Source organism: Muscardinus avellanarius (genome assembly GCF_963383645.1).
Source record: "Muscardinus avellanarius genome assembly, chromosome: X".
Classification (NCBI taxonomy): domain Eukaryota; kingdom Metazoa; phylum Chordata; class Mammalia; order Rodentia; family Gliridae; genus Muscardinus; species Muscardinus avellanarius.
The window spans coordinates 107,247,221-107,269,067 of record NC_137792.1 but is presented as its reverse complement, the minus strand read 5'-3'; the positions used below and the strand labels follow the sequence as shown (position 1 = coordinate 107,269,067).

The following is a 21,847-nucleotide window of genomic DNA, read 5'->3' as shown; positions in this document are numbered from 1 at the left end:
TAATCCATTCATCTGTTGATGGACATCTTGGCTGGTTCCACAGTTTGGCTATGGTGAATTGTGCAGCTATGAACATAGATACACATGCATTAGTTTGGTAGTTTGGTTTCCTTTCTTTTAGGTAGATACCCAGAAGTGGTATTGCTGGATCAAATGGTAGATTTGTTCCCATTCTTCTGAGGATTCTCCATACTGTTAGACCAGAGAGCTTAAGGCTCTTTGAAGAGGGCATAGGTCCAACACTGCAACACATAGGCACAGATAAAAACTTTCTCAACAAGACTCCAAAGGCACAACAAACCAAAAGGCAAATCAATAAGTGGGATTGCATGAAATTGAAGAGCTTCTGTTCAGTAAAGGAAACTGTCAAGAACCTCAACCGAGAGCCAACAGAATGGGAAAAGATTTTTGCCACCTGCCCCTCCGATAGAGGACTAATATCTAGAATATATAGTGAACTCAAAAAACTCAACACCAAAAAAACAAATAATCCAATCAAAAAATGGGCAAAGGAACTAGACACTTCACGAAAGAAGAAATTCAAATGGCCAATAAATGCATGAAAAATGCTCAACATAATTGGCAATCAGAGAGATACAAATAATAACTACCCTGAAATTTCACCTAACTCTAACCAGAATGGTAATCATTCAAAACACAAACAACAACAAATACTGGCGAGGATGTGAAGAAGAGGGAACTCTAAAACATTGTTGGTGGGATTGCAAATTAGTGTAACCACTTTGGAAATTTTTATAATTTAAGAAATTTGCTTCTAAAGATGCTAAAAAGAGACCAAGATGGGTGATTTCCCTGAAGCCTCATAGATGGCTCATCAAAGTAATTTGCACTTTACTAAATGTTCTCTTTTCCTCAAAAAGTTTGTGGACTACTGTCCATGTTGTTTTCAGGGGCATTCATCCCTAGTTTCATTCAGACACACTGCCACAGAAAAGCTCAGCTGTGCTTCTCTTCAGCCTTAGTTGTTTGTTTTTCTCTTTTATTTACTCAATAACAAAGCTCTAAAATATGGAAGAAGCATTCAGCTTTTGAGATGTTGTTTTTCTCACCCTTCTTGCTGGCTCTTTGCCATGTGACTGACTCACTTGCTTCTGTCTTTAATTATGCTGAGCCCTTTTGTTCCCTACAACTTTTCCATCATGTATTGAGTGTTTGCTCCCCATTTCTCACTTAATTCCAGGAATGCTATGAAGGTGAATGAGAGCCTTTCACACCATGCCAGCAATTCACTGCTTGATTGTGCCTCTCCCATTTCCAGGGGCTCCAGCTAAAGGACTCCACTGCCCCAATCTGGTTAATCTTGGAGGTGTTGAAAAGATTTTCATCCATTTTAAAAGCAAACTTCAAGATAAGATGTGAAGTAACAGTAGTAGTTCATAGTCCTAGAATATGGCCAGTATCTAATCTTCCCTATAAGTGAATATAAATGGCAACAATGGAGGATCCCTCCCTAACATATTAGGCACAGTGGAAGGAAGAAATGTGTGACATCCTATCTGTGATATTCTTACAAGTACTCTGGGGGAGACTGCAGTATCTTTGGGGTGGCCTTTAAATGTCTGGACTGCAGTCTTTCTGGATAACTGAAGAAGCTTGTCTAGATGTCTTTCTGACTCCAAAGAGAGTTCTGTTGGCAATGTGGAAGATCTGTCTCTGAAGACTGTCAAAACTAACCTAAAGAAGCCCGTATTATTTTAAACAGCACATACTCAATGCCCTGTTTTGATAATTTGTTCATCATCAAAGATTCCCGGGCATTCCTGCAGTACTAGACTGGATATCATCTCTGTTCTGCTAAAGACCTTATTCGGTGTCAAGTTTGGTTTTATTCAGTAGGAAGCTGATTAGATAAACCCATTAACATGTTTTGGATGATATGTCTCATCATGAAGGTTCTACTCTGATATAGCAGTTAGGAGATTTTCACCCATAGAGCTCCCACAGTGAACGCAGTTATCAGAAAGGGGAATAAAGACAAAGTTTACTTTAAAAGGCCTCTTTGAGTAGAGGCTAGATTTCTAAGGGGTTTAAAGGGTAAAACAGAATGAAGGGGGGGAAAAAGAACCAAGCTATCTGACCTTTACCTACATCCCTAGATGTATTGTTATGGCAGAAAATAGTATACTAACCAATGGGTGTCAAAAAAAGAGGAAAAGGTTCAGAGTATCTATTTGTAGAGCAGGAGACTGGGAGCAGTATTGCTGATGCTGATGCAACTAACAGAAAACTATAGACTCCCATGTCATTGGATCATGCACTACATTCCTAGACTGAATAGGGGCCCAGCATTTTTAAGACAGTGATATTATAGACCCTGTGTGAAAAATTTCTCACTTGCCTGCTTATGCAGAACAGTTCTTGTAGAATATAAACTATCAGCAACTACTTCATCCTGTAGGTGCCTGAATATGAAGGGGCCCAGCTGGGCATCCATATGAGGCTTGTTACATGCTGGTCTCTTTTCACATGGCATGTTCACATCTTATTCAAAAGCAAACTTCTTCAGTGTCTCCCAGGTGGCCACTTTTTACTAATACCCTTGTGAAATTAGAAGTTTTTTAAAATTAGTTTTTGTACATAGCAACGTATTCTAAAATTTGTAGCTTAAACTGTTTACTTTTATCTCATCAGTTAGTGGGTCAAGAATTCAGACAAGGGTCAGCTTGGTGTTTTTTGTTTTCTACTCCATATGGTTGCATTCACCTAGCAGATGGGTTGATTTAGAGGGTCACAGTGATGCTTCTCACTATCTGGCCCTATGGCAGGGATAGCTGAAAAGCTAGGTTCAGATGGTAAGAGACATTAACCAGAAAATCTACATTTTTTTCTCTCCAAATTTTAGTCTCAGCACAGTTTGATTTCTTACATAAGTTTTTATGGTTTCTAGAGGGAGTATTTCAAGAGAACCAGATAGATGCTGCTGGCCTCTTATGAACTAGCCTCAGAAGTCACATAGCATGGTTTTTGTGTTACACTATTGGTTCAAAATAGTAACAGGCCCATTCACATTCAATGAAGAGGGGTAAAGACTTTGTCTCTCAATGGGAAATGTGTGAAATAATTTGTACCACATTTTAAGACTTTTATAATAGTAAAGAATAAAAAATGACACTCTTTACTGGATCTATGACACTGGTAATTTAATTGGTTTCCAGATGGGTATGCAAAGTTGCTAGTAGAGAAGCCATAGTAAAGGAAACTGTAGAATATGTTGGGCCAGATTTCTGGGCTAGTACTTTTAGTAGAAAGATTCTTGTTTCCAGTAAGTAGACTCACTATAATGCTATTATAGTTTTGTTTGGCTGAGAGATCAATGTGAATCTTTATGAGAATCAGATACTTCCTTTATTAAGGAACCTGACAGGTACTAATTAATGGACTTGTTTGCCTTTGGCTAATGAACACACTTAGGGATATAGGGTGTGTCAAGTGTCACACTGGGAGGTAGGTTATAGTATGATTAGGACTAAATGAGGTGTGGGAAAGGATTTACTAGTTCAGTAGATGAGACAAGATATAATAAGAATCATACAGGGTCTGGAAATATTTGTAAGCAAGAGGTTTATTTTTATAAGGCCTGCAAGGGTGGGGAATGGTTACATGATTTTATAAACCTCAGCTTATAGCACATAGAAAGTCAGCTATAGAAACAAAGTTGATTAGGAAATACATGAAGAATGTTTCTTCCCCTAAGGCAAAAAATTTATATGTTCTTGTCTAGTTTTCTATTTCCTGGGTATTATAGTCAGCTTTTTATTGCTGTGAAAAAATACCCAAGAAAATACCTTAGAGGAAGAATGATTTATTTTTATTTTATTGTGCAATACTGGGGATTTAACACAGGGGTGTTCTACTATTGATATATAGCCCCAGCTATTAATTTTATTTGAAACAGGATCTTACTAAGTTACTAAGACTGCAATCCTCCTGTCTCAGTCTCCCAAGTACTAGGATTACAGGTGTGTGCCACCACATCTGACTCAAGGAGGACTGGTTAATTTTGGCTCATGGTGTCAGAGGTTTCAGATAGTGGTCAGTTGTTCCATTGCTTCTGGGTCTGTGGTGAGGCAGAACATCTTGGCAGAGGTGGCAGAGCAAAGTTGCTCACCTCGTGGCAGCAGGTAACAAAGAAAAGAGGGAGGAAGAGGCTGTGGTTAAATCTTTCAAAAGCATTCCCCTATTTCCTCCAACAAGCCCCCATGTCCTACTGTTTCTACCACCTCCCAACAGCACCATCAACTGGGGATTAAGAATTTAACACATGGACTTTGAGAGTATTAAAGATCCAAAATTGTAACACTGGCTACTGGCAGTCCTGGAGGTAGTTTTAGGAGCTGAGGTCAATCAAAGTTTTGTGGACCAGCAGGTTGTTCTCATATGAATGTTAACATTGCCTTGTTAGGAGTTTGCTCATTTAGTTGAGCCTTGAAACATACCTAGACACAAAACAGGGCTCAAGGCATATGTAAAATATGAATAAAATATGTAGTCATTCTCCAAGTTTCCATGGTTTTTTGGTAATAAGTTGAAACTTGATGTTTATTCTAAAGAATTCAGAACTGATCAAAGCTTTCTATTTTGGTGTGTGTGTGTGTGTGTGTGTGTGTGTGTGTGTGTGTGTGTGTGTGTGTGTTTTGGTGGGGATTGAATGCAGAGTCATGCATTTGTAAAGCCACAATACTACTGAGCTATATGCTCCTACCCTCTGTCTTCTGTTTTTGTTATGAAACTACATCTTGGCTTATTGATATTTTATGTCTCAGTTGACAAGGAAATTAGTCCCTAATGAGTCCCTTATTTCCCTGTTTTTGTGATAGATCAAAAGAAATGAAAAACCAGCCCTTCAGATACCTACTTTGAAGTATCCATTATAGCAATACTAGCTCTTATTACTGAGGGAACAAACCCCATTTGCTGCCTTGGACAGACACAATCTCATAAGAGTTCTTCATGAAGAGAAAAATTTATATATCTCCCCCTGTACACAGAATAAGGGTATCATTGGATTGGATGATTTAAAATCTCTAGAACCTATCACCATTAATATTTGTAATGCCTGGGCAGGCCATTTCTATTAGCTCTTGAGTGTTTTTGGTTAGATAATATGAAGACTGCCCAATGTTCTCTGTGATGCTATAATATGCTACAAATTCTGAAGGAAACACTCTAGTCTTCTGACACACCAATGAGGACTGGAAATTATTTATCCTGGGATTTAGCCCAGTGTTATTACTTGTAACTTATTTGCTTCCCATGAAATGGCTTGCACTAGGTGCAATTGAACTTTCAATGTATCCCTGGTTCCCTCTTTTCTTTTTCTGTCTTCTTCTGCTGAACATGACTCTATTTATTGATTAAAAACTCAGGTCTGAGTCCTTTACAAGTTACAGACTAATGTCCATAATATTCTGTATTTCACTTCTCACAACATTTTTTTTAATGTGGAAACAGGGTCTCTTAAGCCAGTGAGGCTGGCTTCGAACCTGTGTGATCCTCCTGTCTTCACCTCCCAAGCGCAGGGATTACAAGTGTGCACCACCACGCCCGGCTTCACAGCATTTGCTTTTAAGAGACAATGTGTAAAACAGACAGTAAGGAAACCCAGCAAAAGAGCAAACTAATTAACATTTTTCAGAATGATGTGTTACAAAAAAGTGTCCTAGTAGCAAGAATCTTGTATCTGAATCTTGTTAACCTAAAAGTTGTTTTGTCTTTTATTCCAGGTGCAAAATGCTAGTGATCTGCTGATCAAACCTCTGGAAAATTTTCGGAAGGAGCAAATAGGCTTCACAAAGGTACTTTTTCTCTACATGAATAAAATGTTTCTTATAGCAATTGAATAGTTGTTTGGGGCTACCAATTTTTACAAGTATATAATGGATAGTTTTATGTCAACACCTGGGGCCACAGGATGCTCAGATAGCTCCTTAGTCATTCCTTCCCCAAAGAGATTAACATTTTAATTGGTGTTCTGAGGAAAGGAGATCTGACCTCACCAATGTGAGTGGGCATCACCCAATCCATTGAAGGCTTGAGTGGAGCAAAGAAATGGAGGAAATTTGAATTTACTCTGCCTGACTTTTTGAGCTGGGATTTTGATTTTCTATTAACCTCAGTATGCCTGATTCTCAGGCCTTTAGACCTAGATTGGAATTTACACCAATGGCTTCCGGGCATTCAAGCTATACTACTGAATTTCTTGGATCTACATTACAGATGGCAGATCATTTGACTGCAGAATTCATATTACGTGATTCAATACTATATAATAAAATAAATATTTTCCTATATTGGATAGCATCTCTCTCTCTCTCTTTCTCTCTCTCTCTCTCTCTCTCTCTCTCTCTCTCTCTCTCACACACACACACACACACACATGCATAAATATATGTATGTATGTGTAATTTTGGTTCTGTTTCTGTGAATACAGTGTAGACTAATACAGAAGTTTGTGCCAAGAAGTTAGTTGCTGCTGTAACAAATACAGTCATGTGTTGCTTAACTTGATTGGCTATATTTTTAAGAAATATATAATTATATGATTTTGTCACTGTGTGAACATGATAGTACTTACACAAACCTAAATGGTATATGTCAGTCACTCAACATGGTTATTTGATATAATCAAGAGAGACAGTAAACACAAGATGTAGCAGCTTCCATTAGCATAACACAGTATATTATTTTACAGTAAGGTTTTTTTAATAAGTAGAAAATATAAACTTCAATGATAAAAAATATAGTGTAATGGCCAGGTGTGGTGACATATACCTGAAATCCTAGTACATGGAAGGCTGAAATAAGAATATTGCAGGTTCAAGAACAGCCTCGGCAACTTAGCATGACCTTCTGCAACCTAGAGAGACCTTGTTTGAAAATTAAAAAAAAATAAAAAAGCAGTACTGGGAGTGTAGCTCAGAGGTAGAATGCCTCTAGATTTAATCTTCAATACCATAAAAAAGCAAAAAATAGTATGTTAAACACATAAACCTCTAGTAAAGTTCTTTATTATCATTATCAAGTATTAGGCATTGTACATAATTATATGTTTTATACTGTTAGCATAATAGATATTTTATACCTGTGATAATATACCCGTGTATAGTATATACTAGTTATATACTATCATAGTATAACTAGTATGTTACTCTATGAGGATATATCCTGACATGGACTAAACCCTGAAATCTTCAGAAATTGTGAGCAAATTAATCTTCCTTTCTCTAAGTTTTGTATTACATCAGCTAGAATGCTAAGACAGGCACTATATATATATATATATATATATATATATATATAATCTTCAAACATGTAATATCTTATGTTGTGATGTTACAATAGCTCCATCAGTAGATGTGCATTAGCTTTCTGTTGCTCAGATGCACTGCTATGGGCATTGCTTTTCTTGTTCATGTTCCTATTAACATTCTGGTTTTGTCCTTACCAAAATTGCCTCATAAGCTCTGTTTATAGTCCTGTAGACTTTCTCTAACCCATTCCTCCAAACTTTTTTTCATGCTTCTTCTGTGAACCAATTCCAAATGCTTCTCAACCAAACTGCCAGGTGTCATCAGAGCAATGACCCTACTTCTTGGTACAAATTTTCTGTGTTAGCTAGCTTACCATTGCTATAAGAAATACCTGAGATAATCAACTTAAGAAGAAGAAGGTTAATTTCAGCTTGCAATTTTAGGGATTTCCATCATGGTCAGTTGGCCCCATTGCTTTTGGACCTGTGGTAAGGCAATACTCACAGTAGGAGCACACAGTTGAGGAAGTTACTTTCCTCGTGGTTACCAGGAAATTAGAAAGAGAGAGAAAGAGATCAGCATCCCATAGTCCCCTTTGAGATAATAGCCCCTAATAGCCCCAGTAACTTAAAATCTTTGGTAGGCTTTTAGTTTTTTTTTTTTTTTTGCAAGTTTGGGGATGGAACCCAGGGGCATTCAACCTCCGAGCTACACCCCCTGCCCTACTTTTTATTTTTTAATTTGAAACAGGGTCTCACTAAGTTGAAGAGGACCTCACTAAGTAGATGAGGCTGTCTGTGAACCGCAATCCTCCAGTCTTAGCCTCCCGAATGCTTGGATTACAAGCGTGCACCACCACGCCTGGCTGACTTTTAGTTTTTTATATTTTATTTTTTGTGGTACTGGGGATGGAACCCAGGGACTTTCTACCTCTAGGCTACACTCCCAAACCTGTTTTTATATTTTATTTAGAAACAGTGTCTCACTAAGTTTCTGAGAGCCTCACTAAGTAGTTGAGGCTGGCTTCAAACCTCCTGTCTCAGCCTCCCAAGTACTGGGATTACAAACTAGGTTTTAGTTATTAGTAATTTCCACCACCTTCCAGTAGAGCCAAGCTGAGGACTGAGCTTTAAACACATGGAAACTTAGGGGACATTTGAGACCCAAACTAGAACAAATTGATTGGAAATTTTGAGCTCTATTGTAGTTTTTGGGTATGACCATTGTATAATGATATCCGTTGTCTGAAATATGTGGCACATGACTCTACCTAAGAATGTGAAAGTACCTTTTAACTGGGTAATTAGTAGAATCTAGGAGAATTTTGAAGCACATGCTAGGAGAACTTCTATAAAGGGACATTTTTTTGTGCTCAGACTTGAACACAAGGTCTCATACATACTAGGCAATTGCTTTGCCACTAAGTTACATCCTCAGCTATATCTTGACCCCGGTGAGAGTTTAGAAAGAAAAGACTAGCTGTAAAGAAACATCTCATCTTTTTAGAGAATACATAAGGTAATCATCTACAGAATATTGGTAGAAATGTGGACAGTAAGGGCAATTTTCATTAGGTCTCAGATGGAAATGAGGAACATGTTTTTGAGTGATTGAAAGAAGGTAGTTCTTGTTATAGAATCACAGAAACCTTAGCTGAATTATATTTATGTTATAGTGTTTTGTGGAAGGTAGAATTTGCATGTGGAGAGAGATGGGGAGAGGGGGAGAAGAGAGGGAAAATGATAATGAATATTAATGAATTTGAGGCACAGAAAGTTAAATACCTATTAGTCTTTCTTTACTACTTTTTGGGGGGTGGGTGGGTATGGAAGATTGATATCAGGAGTATTCTACCTCTATGTTATACTAGGAGCTTTTTTTTGGTGGTACTGGGGTTCCTGGAATCCCTTCTTCCTCTGGACTACACTCCCAGACCTATTTTATATTTTTATTTGGAAACAGGGTCTCTTAAGCCAGTGCGGCTGGCTTTGAACCTGCGTAATCCTCCTGTCTCTGCCTCCCAATCGCAGGGATTACAAGCGTGCGCCACCATGTCCGGCTACTGGGAGCCTTTTATATTTTATTTGAAACAGGGCCTTGCTAAATCACTGAGGTAGTCCTCAAATCTGTGGTCCTCCTGTCTCATCCTCCCAAGTACAGGATTACAGACATGCACCATTACACCCAATTTCTTCCTTACTTCTTTACTGGTGATGCCAACCTGCTCATCTAGAAAGTCTAATTCAGTGTTTGAGTCATAGCTCCAGTAGACTATTAGTGAAATTTCAGGTAGAAGAAAGATCATTTAACTAAGAACTAGAAAAATGTAGCTTCTAGTCTACATCTATGTGCTACCCATGTATTGCTTCTTAGTGCCAAACCCATCTCTCATACCTGCTTTGTTATAGTGGACAGATTTACTTTTGGCATATCTTCTTTATAGAATATATATCATTAAGCATTCTCTATAGAGGGCACTGGAGGAACATTGCAGGAGGAAGGGGCTTTCTTGAAGTTACTAGCAGATGCATGATGGACCACTAAAATGGGGGTGAGGACAGCAGGTGGAGCTTGTCCCTGAATACATGGTGTTCCACTCACCCAGAACACATGGTGCTTCAATGACCTTGAAGCTTCTAAATAACCTGGCAATAATGTTATGCAGGCTCCTTAACCTGGATACAAACTTCTTAAAGACCTCCTGCCTGTACTGTCTCCCAGCTCCTCTCTGTATTCTCCCCATGTGGTCTACCTGATGCCTAAAGGGTTCAAGTGGAGTACTGCTCCCTTTTCTAGGCCTACTACAGTCTAATTTTGCCTAAGACGTTCCTACTAAGCCAGGATGGTCCTGGGAAGCTCAGCTGCAGTGAGAGTGCTCCTATCTTCTCTGAAGATGTGCTCAGTGGTTGCTGGTTATTTGCTTCCCACCTGCACCCTGAAGAGTTTCCCGTTCTCAATGATTGTGGATCACCAATCCAAATCCGCAAAGTTGGCTGCTATCAAATGGGTTAAATTATACCTTTTCCAATGCAGTCTGAACTCTACCCAAAGTTATCTTCCTTGAAGACTTTTCCTTAGTCTTAGCATACCATGTAGAGTTCTGTATATTTTATAGTTATTCTATTAATGCAATGAATTCATTCTTTCCCCCCTGTCTTTCTCTGTCTCTCTCTGGATTGAACCTAGGGAATTCTACCTCTGAGTTATACCCCAAGTCCTATTTTACTTTTAATTTTGCAACAGGGTCACACTAAGTTGCTAGGGGTCTCACTAAGTTACTGAGATTAGCTTTGAACCTGTGACCCTTCCGTCTCAGCCTCCCAAGTACTAGGATTGCAGATATGCACCATCATGCCTGGCTGGGGTAATATTAATTTTTAAAATAGAACACTATTTGTTAAATATTATTTGTGAACTGCCTCTTTGGGAGGAAACCTGATAGATTTTCCTTTTCTAATGTAATAAGAGATATCTTTCAACTCATTTTTGGCAGTTTGGACATTTATACAATGAGATGGATATCTGGGTTTTTTTTAACTTTTTTTAAATTTTGAAACAGAGTCTCACTAAGTTCTTCAGGCTCTTACTAAGTTACTGAGGCTGGCCTTCAACCTGTGATCTTCCTGTCTCAGCCTCAGCAACATAGTGAGACCCTATTTAAAAAAGATGAAATAGAACTAGGTCTTACTATGCTAGTGAGGGTCTCACTAGGTTTTTTAAGGCTGGTCTCAAACCTATGATCCTCCTTTCTTAGCCTCCCAAATACTGGAATTATAGGCATGAACCATCATGTATACATTTTAGCTATCACTTGATTAGTAGAACCCTTCATACCACTATCTCCTTTCCCACTACCATGCAACTTCCCTCACCACCGTGATCCAAGATCACGGAAGACAAATAAGGCTCAGTCTAGCTCTGTTAATAATGGGTCTTTCATCTTGCAGTGTGTAATGCTGGACTGTCCACTAGAGATGGCAGAATAAAGACTCAGTCATCCCCCTCTAGACACATGACAGGGAGAGTATTTGTACCCTTCAATTCATATTTTTTTGAGTCTTGTCAGAGTTGCCCACAGTATGATGTTTTCAGTTATTTTTCAAGAGTGCCCTTGCCAGAGAGGAACAGCTACTGAATTGGGCCTTTGTATGGTTTCTGGTGGGACCAGGGCCAAAATTGTCTGACTAAGATATCCAAGTCTACATTATACCCACTTATTAAATAATTGGAGCTTGTGTGGAAGCTATGATATAGTGTGTGCTCACCTATCAGATGGTAGGCAAGAGGGCATTAACAATAGGACATGTATGAGATTTTCAGTCTTGTATCTCTATTTTTTCTATGAGAAGAGATTATGGAAGGAACTTCAAGCAAAGGACCTATTCTGGAAGTAGATGAAACTGAGCAAATACAGAAGGTATAATAAGACACAAACTTGGCAGTCAGGGTAGAGGAAGCCAAAGGTGTTAGTCTTGCCCTGTATTTTAAAGGTCAGTGCATGCTTTGGGAGAGATGTGAAGGAAACAGCAGCAAATCACCCACTGTCCGCTTTAAAGGATTTGAATTTTAGATTTTCTCATATCTTTGGTTACCTATGGCCACTAGACTGTATTACTTAAGCTGTGCAACATTATTCATAACTGATTTTCAAGTCAGTAACAAATATTTTACATGTTTTATCATCATCATCATAATAATCACTGTCTGCTAGATACTTTCCGTATATTGTCTCAGTTCAGTATTAGTCATACTCTACAGATGAGGAAGTCAAGATGCATGATGAACAAATAACTTGTTCAAGGACACAGGTATTACAGTAGTGCTCTTTTTTTGTGGTACTGGAGATTGAACCCAGGGACATTCTGCTTCTGAGATACACCCCAGCCCTAGTTGAAGCTGGCCCTGAACCTGCGGTTCTACTGCTTCAGCCTCCCAAGTACTGGGATTACAATCGTGCACCACCATGCTGGCATCAGTAGTGTTCTTTCTAATACAAACCATTCTGAACCCAGCTTTTGGGGGCTTCTATGGGAGGATTTAAAAAGTTACTATTACCTATCAATAATTAAATGGATATATACATTGTGGGAAATTTTCATCAATTATAGCAATAAGAATAAATAAAATAGAGCTTTTGTGTGTCACCACATGGCTGCATCTGATGAATATTTGAGTAAAAAAGCATCACAAATACTTTACTGTTGTATATTTCTATAAAGTTCTAGAATAATAGTGGAAGGGACCTGGGGAAGGGAGGTGGGAATGGTAAAAAGAGGCTTGAGGAAGGAAGTAGTTCGAAGAATTTTATGTTCATATATGAAAATATCACTACTAATCTCTAACATGTACAGAGAGTGAAGCGGGGAGAGTAGGGTTGGATGTAGAGGGAAACACCCCAAGTGCTGTGTATGTATGTTTATATCACTTTGAACTTCATTATTATGTGCAATTACAATGCATCCATAAAAACATATTAAAAATAAATAAGTGATGGTGTTAGAAGCAAGGGTTGTAGTTATCCCAGACTAAGAGTATTTCTGAAAACAAAAAAGTATTACAAGAGGGCCTCCAAAATGCTGGTACTATTTTATATTTTGATCAGGGAACTGATGATATGGGTATGTTTAGATTATAAAATGTATTGATGTTTATGGGGAGTAATTTTCAGAGTATATGCTATAATTTCAGGAACACTTTTTTTTTTATCGTGATTTTGGGGACTGACACCAAAGGCATCTACCTCTGAGATATACTCCGAGTCCTACTTTATTTTATAATTTTGAAACAGGATCTCAATATGTTATGGAGGCTCTCTTTGAACATGTAATCCTCCAAAGTACTTTGATTACAGGCATGTGCCACCACACCCGGCTTAAAAAATTTTAGAAGAATTTTGACCCGGGTATGGTGATATATATATCTGTAATCTCAGTTCTTGGAAGGCTGAGACAGAAAGATTGCAGGTTCAAGCCCAGTGTCAACAATTTAGTGAGACCCTGTTTCAAAATAAAAAATAAAATAGGGCTGGGGATATAGCTTGGAGATAAAATGCCCACGGGTCCAATTCCTAGTAACATAAAGAAAAGAATATTGAAAACCATTAACATCTCAAAGCATATCTTACACTGAAAGTGTGTGTGTGTGTGTGTGTGTGTGTGTGTGTGTGTGTGTGTGTGTACATTGTGGAAACAGTGACTAAGGGAAGATTTGTGGATTTATACTCTGGATTATCTTCTTGTACAGTCCTTCTTCCCATATTTGGACTTTCTCTCCCTTTCACCTCATATGTGAATTTCACTGAGGCAATATGTAGTATTATTTTACAAAAGATAATGGATAAGAATTTTGACTCTGTAGCAAGACTACTTAGGTTTGCATCTCAGGCTCTTTTGTTTACTACCTATTGGGGCTTAGGCAAGTTTCTTAACTTCTCCAGGCCTTACTCTTTCCTTTACTATAATATGGACAATATGGATAAATTATACTGCATATTGAGTATTCCTGATCCCCACATCAAGAATTTGAAGTGTTCCAAAACACAAATCTTTACTTTTATCACTGGCATAATTCCAAAAGTGGAAAATTCCATACCTGACCTCATGTAATGTGTTGCCATAAAAATGCAGGCACATGAGAAATACCATATAAATTTGCCTTAAGGTAAGCTTGTGAAATATAAACTTACTTTAAGGTAAGTATGTGAAACAAATTAATATCATGCTTAGACTGGGGTTCCATCATCCAGCTATCTCAGCATATATATGTGACTATGCCAAAATCTAAAAAATCCAAAATATGAAATACTTCTGATCACAAGCATTTCAGATGAGGAATACTTAACCTGGACTTACCTTGAGTTGTTTTGAGGATTAGAAAATGTCAACATGCATAAATGTTTATTACTCTATAGTTGTCATTGTATAAGTGTTTGTTATTATTGATTTTCATATATACAAAAAGGAATTATTCTTCATGTATTATTATTTTTTTGCAGTACTGGGTATGGAACCCAGGGGCATTCTACCTCTGATCTATAACCCCAGCCCTATTATTTTATTCCTTATTTTGAAACAGGGTCTCATGGTTTTCCCTAATTCAGGGGCTCACTGAATTGCAAAGGGCCTCACTAAGTAGTTAAGGCTGGTTGTGAACTGCTATCTTCCTGTCTCAGCCTCCTAAATACTGAGATTACAAGCATGTTCCCCCATGCCTGGCTTTCTTCATGTATTATTTTATGTCTTGCTTTTTTCACTCTAATTGTGAGAATATATCTATATCTATATCTATATCTCTCTCTATATATGTATATATATATATATATATATATATATATATATATATATATCCCAAGGCGTTTCATTTTTCCTATTGTATAATATTACCTTGTGAGACACTACCATGATATCTTTGGCCATTATTTTGTTAATTAATGAGACAGTGGCTTCCATTTTATACGCCAGGGTAAACAATAGTCCTATAAAGGTCTTTACATGTCTACTTGTGCATGTTTGAAAGTTTTTCCATGGTGAATGCCTAGGAAAGGAGTTTCTATATTGTAGGATCTATACGTCATTACTAGATTTATTGTCAAATTGGTCTGTAAAGGGGTTGTACCATTTACATCATCACTCATTACTAACAATATAAAAGTACTTTTTGGTTCAAATTCTTGAAATATATGTTTGTTAAGAAAGTTACAGTACCACCAAAAAAAAAAAAAAGAAAGAAAGAAAGATACAGTAGAATTTGTTTCAGGAAATAGAAGAAAGCAGTCATTTATGGAAGACAAATATATTCTTTAGCAGCCACAAACCAGTTCTGCTTAATACCTAATTGGTCATATATGTAAAGTACTTGACACAGAGTAAACTCCTTTGGTCAAACAACTGAGGATTTTATGAATGTAGGCTGATGTGGTCATGTTATATTGATAAAATCCTTTTTAGATGCAGTCTACCCGTGAGAAATAGAAAACTGGCCACATTCAACCTAAAGAGTTATAGAGCTCAAATATATTATTCTTATTATCAGTGATACAGAATGGACCATGCTCTAGGAAGTGATCATATCTGTTTCCTATCTTTCTTGCCATCTCTCAGTAGGGCAGAAATGAATTGGATCATATAACAGAGAGACAATAAAATTGTTCTCATCTATAATCAAAATGAGACTGATATCTGCCCATTCTCCAATGAAGTATTTGAAGTCACATTTGTAATGATAAGGATGGCCCTGTTCAAATAAACTGGGCCGCCGGGCATGGTGGCACACATTTGTAATCCCAACATTTGGGAGGCTGAGACAGGAGGATAACGGTTTGCAGACAGCCTCAGCTTGCTTTTAACTGTGTTTCTAATATCACCTGACTTCAACATCACCTCTGGAGTTTGAGGAGTGGTTGGAAATCAAGAGCACATGTAACTTTGAATTGGATCACAATCTGGGGAGTCCTTATTTTTGGAGGAAATGTTAAGTGTTCCGTCTACTAGAGTAGCTTCTAGTCACATGTGGTTACTGTATATTAAAAAGTTCATGTGCAAGTATGCCTCTACCATCTTGAACCCCATTAAGATGTATGACTACAATGACACCAATAAAAATTTTTAAAATAAATGTGTAAGAATTAAAAAATAAAAATAAAAAGTTTCTAGTGATGGAGAAATTGAACTTTAAATTTTGTTTAATTTTAATTACACTAAAATAACTGAGGCTAGTGGCTATTGTGTTGGTCTAATAAATATTTTAAAACATTTTGACCTGGGCACGCCTGTAATTCCAGTACTTGGGAGGTTGAGACAGGAAGATTGTAGATTCAAAGTCCGCCTCAGCAACTTAGCAAGATCCTGCTTCAAAATAAACAAATAAAATAGCGCTGGGAGTGTAGCATGTAGGCAGAATGCCCCTGGGTTCAATATCCAAAACCACAATAAAAAGAAAAGTAAAAGAAATATTTGTGTATTTTGGCTTAACTAAGTTGAAAATAAAATTAACCATCTAACACCATTTCAACACTTTTAAGAGCTTTGAGGTTAAGGTTCATTCGGGTGCTTCCAGGAGGTATTCTTTCTTCAATTCTCTTAGATTTTACCATAAGAGCCCAAGATGTCTTTTACAGATTAACATGTCATATTGTCACACATTATTAGACTAAGCAGTAAGAAAGGGGAAGGGCTTGTTTCACGTAACATTTTATTCTTTTATCGAGAAAGACAAAATTCTTCCCAAAGCTGCCAGCAGACTTTCCCTTATACCTCATTGGCAACAGCTAAGTTGTGAGCCAACTCTTAGCTCAGTAATTGGCAAAGAGAAGTGAGAATTCTAAGAGTTGGGATATTTGGCCCAGGAGAGAGGCTCGTTTTCCTTGAGAACATTGCTTGCCCTCCCAATAGCCGAAGAAAGAAGAAGGAAGAAGAAGGATGGCTGTTAAATTGGCAATGAATAGTGACATGCTCTTCTGAAAATGGAGATGCTGGACCCTAACCAGGAATCTCTGGCATATACTCAAAGGACAGAAATGGGGAAAATTCTGGTTATAGTACTTTGATATAATATTCACAGAAGAACTTTCACCATATCCTGTCTTCCAAAGAGAGATTATACTGACTACCCAGTGAGGGACAGTGACCTCTTGCAGGGTCCTATAGGAAGCTAGTGGCAGAATTAGGGATAGATCCCATATCCTTCCGATTCTTACTTTGGTGATCTCTGGATGACATTTCTTGATCTACCAGATTTTTAGTGCTTTAAAAATTTACACAGAAGCCGGGCATGGTGGTACACACTTGTAATCCCAGCATTTGGGAGGCTGAGACTGGAGGATCGTGGTTCGTGGACAGCCTCAGTACTTAGGCCCCTTGCAACTCAGTGTGACCCTTTTTCAAAATAAAGAATAAGCTGGGCGTGGTGGCGCAAGCTTGTAATCCCAGCATTCGGGAGGCTGAGACCTGGAGGATCGCGGTTCGCGGACAGCCTCAGCTACATAGTGAGGCCTTCTGCAACTCAGTGAGACCCGGTTTCAAAATAAAGAATAAAAATAGAGCAGGGGGTGTAGCTTGGAGGTCAAATGCCCCTGGGTTCCATCCCCAGACCCGCAAAAATAAATAAATAAATAAAGAATAAAAAATGGATCTGGGGGTATAGCTCAGAGATAGAATGCCCCCGGGTTTCATCCCCAGTACAGAACAAAAACCAAACCAAACCAAAAAAAAAAAAAAAAAAAAAAAAAAAAACAACAACAAAAAAAAAACATGGAGCCAGGCATGGTGCCACACACCTGTAATCTTAGCACTGGGGAAGCTCAGACAGGTGGATTGCAGATTTGAGGCCAGCCTCAGCAACTTATTGAAACTCTCATGTACAAATTGCTGGTAAAATGCCCCTGAGTTCAATTCCCAGTATGAAAAAAAAAACCTTTATATGGAAATGGTTTCTGCCTATATAATAGGCCTGTTATGGTTCTTAATTTGCAACTTAGTGGGACCCTGTTTCAAAATAAAAGAATAAAAAATAGGGCTGGGTGTGTAGCTCGGAGGTAGAATGCACTGAGTTCCATCCCCAGTACTGCAAAAAATATATTACTATTCATTTGTGTTATAGTTTATATGTAGCACAAATTACTTTCAAAGCTATAATTTCAACCTAATTTTTAGATGAGGGAACTGAACCTTAAAAGGGAAAGTGAGTGACTCAGAATACAGTGTGTTGGATGAGACCAGAACCCAAGACACCTGACTCTTACTCAGATGAATCATACTTTCCTTCAAAGATATTCCATAATTATGGTATTTTAGATAGCTTCTGTTCGCTACTTAAATCACTTATAATCTTGATCTCCAGCACCACAAAGCAAAATAAAATAAAATAATTATAATCTTATGAGCTGACTTGAAACTTCACATAGGGGGATTACTACTGAGATAATCTTGTAGGCTGGGAGGCATAACTTTCATTTAACCATTCTGCATCAGCCATTTTTCTTCCAATAGAATCAGATGGACCTCACCTCAGCATCAGTTTTCTTATCTGAACAAGATGAGAGAGATGAGCTACATAGTTTACTTATTTCTAAAATGCTATGAATAATAAAAGCCAAGACTGGAACCTGGTGAGGTCTCAAAATTGCCATTCTGAAAGTGAAGGGTATATTTCAAAAGATAATATATTTATTAGCCAGTATCTATCCAAAGACAATTTAGTTACTAGAATAGTTTATTACTCACCTGTGTTTTAACCAAAATATATATAAGAATTCTGTGTTTTTACTGGCACTATGTTATCAGTCCTGCCAAACACAACAGTCTTGGAGGAGGTCCATTTTCCAAAGCCAGTCTTCCTCTGATAAAACTTACCAGGAAACTATATTTTGCTCATAGAGGGGTAGATACTCCCCAGGAGAGCATGTCAGGAGATAATTTTTGCTTATTTATTTGTGTAGCCTTTGCATGCTTGGAAAAAATTTTTTTCTTAGCTGCTTCTTCCATTCTTAGATTCTTGGGAAGAGTTTGCATTATTAGATAGTAAGGGGAAAAGCCTTAAACACATTTCAGAATTTTGTTTTTAATTTTTTGTTACTAGAGATTGAATTGCAGGGCCTTGCACATGCTAGGTATGTATTCTACCACTGAGCTACAGCCCAAGCCAGAATTTTATAGCAAAAAGAAAATGGTTTCAGTGGGATGCATGCAAGGTATTTACTTACATCTCCTTGACAATACCAAGGAAGGTACCAAATTGTTGTCATAGTGTTTATCATCACCACCTTCATCATGTCCTTATCAAACACTCAGTATATATTAAATACTTGCCATAAATGATCTCTTTCAAGCCTTGCAACAACCGTGTTATGCAGATGCTACTGTTATCTTCATTTTCTGGATGAGGAACTTGGGGCAGGGAAAAAGAAATTTTCAATAAGCTGGTGTTTGAGTTCAAGGCTAAATTCTCACACATTGTAAAATAATGGGAATCTACTGGTAAATGAATTTGCCTGCTGAGGTGTATGGAAATTTGATTTGGATTCTAATTTTTAGTTCTCTAAAAATTTTGTCAAGGCCACAAAATTCTTTACTGGGAGCTAGAGAAAGCCTTCCCTATGGGTTAGCTATTTTAAGAAGAATAACCTGACAAAACATTGTAATTCAATGGCACAGGTAACAAGATTTATTTCAAGATCATACATTTATACATTGGCCCAGATGGCTCTGTTGACCTCAGTTTGATTTGATGGGGTTTGGCTCAGACCACAATTTCACTCTGAATATGTTCCATGAGTCTCTCTTTTTTAATGATAGGGGAACTATCTAAGTCATATTCTTCTCATGATGAAGCCAGCAATAGGAAGGACAAACAGAGGAATGTAAAATGTGAGTGGTGTGTGTGTGTGTGTGTGTGTGTGTGTGTGTGTGTGAGAGAGAGAGAGAGAGAGAGAGAGAGAGACAGACAGACAGACAGACAGACTGGTGTGTGTAACTCAGGGATATTCTGTCTCTGAGCTAAACCCCCCATTTTTTTCTTTGTTTCTTTGGATACAAGGTCTCACTAGGTTTCTCAGAGTCTCACTGCATTACTGAGGTTGTCCTCAAGCTTGCAATCCTGTTTCATCCTCCCAAATACAGGGATTACAGGTATGTGCCACCATGCCTGGCTGACATGTATTGTCTTTTAAAGATGGGCTTGGAGCTGGCATATCATAAATTGATTCGGCCCATACCAGAGATGTAGCCAAGCTTCACATGAGTAAGGAATTAAAATGAATTCTAACCCGAGTGGGAGAACCACAGTATCACATGGAAAAGTACATGGATATAGGTCTGTGGAATTTTGGGATGAAAATTAAATTTATCATGCCCTGGCTGAAATTCAGCAGTAATGAGAATTCAGGAAGTTGGGAGCTAGAACAAATATTTTGATGAAAACATATATTTGGAAGAGTGATGGGGTCAGGGACATAAATTGGAGTCCTCACCTTGACATTTATTCAGTATGACCTTGAACAAGTTATTGTTTCAGTCATCATTGAGGAAGAGGAGGGAGAGGAGGAGGAGGAGGAGGAGGAGAAGGAGGAGTTTATTGCTTACAGTTGTAGAGTCCATATTAAACCAGCTCATGAAAGCTTGGTCTTCAGGTCTTCTGGGCTTCATGGTTAGAGGAAAGGAGGAAAAGAAGGAGGAAGAGGAAGAGGAGAAAAAGGAGGAGTAGGAGCAAGAGGAGGAAAAGGAGGAAGAAAGCTGGAGAGAGACAGAGAAGGACAGAAAGAAAAAGAGCTTGTGTCAACTCATGGTGTCAGAGAAAAGAGGAGTAGAAAGCTGCAATAGCCCACAGAGAAAACACTGTCTCTGGCTTTGTCCCCAGGGACCTTTCCCTAGCAACCAAGTCCCAACTCCAACATGGCTGCCTTGTCTAGCTTATGAGGTCTGGGTGCCATTTTATGTATTTATGTATTTATTTAGTTATTGGTGGTACTGGGGTTCCTGGAAACCTCCTACCTCCGTGATACACTCCCAGACCTATTTTATATTTTTATTTCGAAACAAAGTCTCTTAAACCATTGAGGCTGGCTTCGAACCAGCGCGATCCTCCTGTCTCCACCTCCCAAGCGCGGGGATTACAAGTGCACGCCACCATGCCCGGCTTTATTTATTATTTTTGAGGGTCTGGGGATGGAATCTGGGGGGGGCATTTGACCTCCAGGCTACACCCTCTGCCCTATTTTTTATTCTTTAATTTGAAACAGGGTCTCAGTAAATTGCAGAGGGCCTCACTAAGTAGTTGAGCCTGTCTGCGAACTGAAATCCTCTGGTCTCAGCCTCCAAATGTTGGGATTACAAGCGTGCGCCACCACACCCGGCTCTGGGTGCCATTTTAAATACAAACTGTAATAACATTTCCTTCACAACATTTTGACATTGAAAGTATGTGCTCTCTGCATATAGTATGATAATTATGCTGGGGCAGAGTGGTGAAATGATTAGCCTAAGTTCTATTAGCTAGTTGGAAGCAAGAGTCAAGATAGAACATAGTGTATTATTTTGATTTCTATGTCTTCATCACCACAGAAGGTGAAATATTCAGAGATGAAACTTGGAGAGGTTTCAGTCCTCCTTTCCTCATGAAATTAAAGCTAGTTAATTGTGATTCTCTTTCCCACATTGCCAGGGTCATCTGTTTTACATTTCTTTGTAGGCCTGAACAAGGGGAGGAAAGGCAAAATCATGATAGGAAGGGTGGGAGTTGAAGCTTAAGAATTAGTCCCTGCATGTAATAGGATTTATTATTATTATTATTATTATTATTATTATTATTATTATTCTATGTGTATGTGTGTATGTGTGCGTGTGTGTGTGTGGTAATGGGAATTGAACTCATGGGTGCTTTACCACCAGGTTATACCCACAGCAATTTTTATATTTTATTTTGAGACAGAGTTTCACTAAGTCACTGAGGGTACTGCTAAATTGCAGAGGCTGGCTTATGTGTGGTACTGGGATTACTGGAAACTCTTCTACCTCCAGGCCACACTCCCAGACCCATTGTATATTTTTATTTGGAAACAGGGTCTCTTAAGGCAGCGAGGATGG

General features: G+C 38.2%; 1 protein-coding gene across 2 annotated transcripts in view; it reads left to right on the top strand.

The window, feature by feature from the left end:
* The window catches only part of OPHN1 (oligophrenin 1), a gene marked incomplete at both ends in the record, with an annotated part of 391,547 nt that overhangs the window by 137,612 nt on the left and 232,088 nt on the right, over positions 1-21,847 (top strand). The window contains one exon of one of the 2 annotated variants that reach the window (XM_080718710.1): positions 5,745-5,816. The exons of the other annotated variant lie outside the window; for it this stretch is intronic. Within the exon in view, the coding sequence (XP_080574836.1) occupies positions 5,745-5,816 (72 nt within the window). The remainder of the gene's footprint in view (positions 1-5,744; positions 5,817-21,847) is intronic. 2 annotated transcript variants of the gene reach the window in all.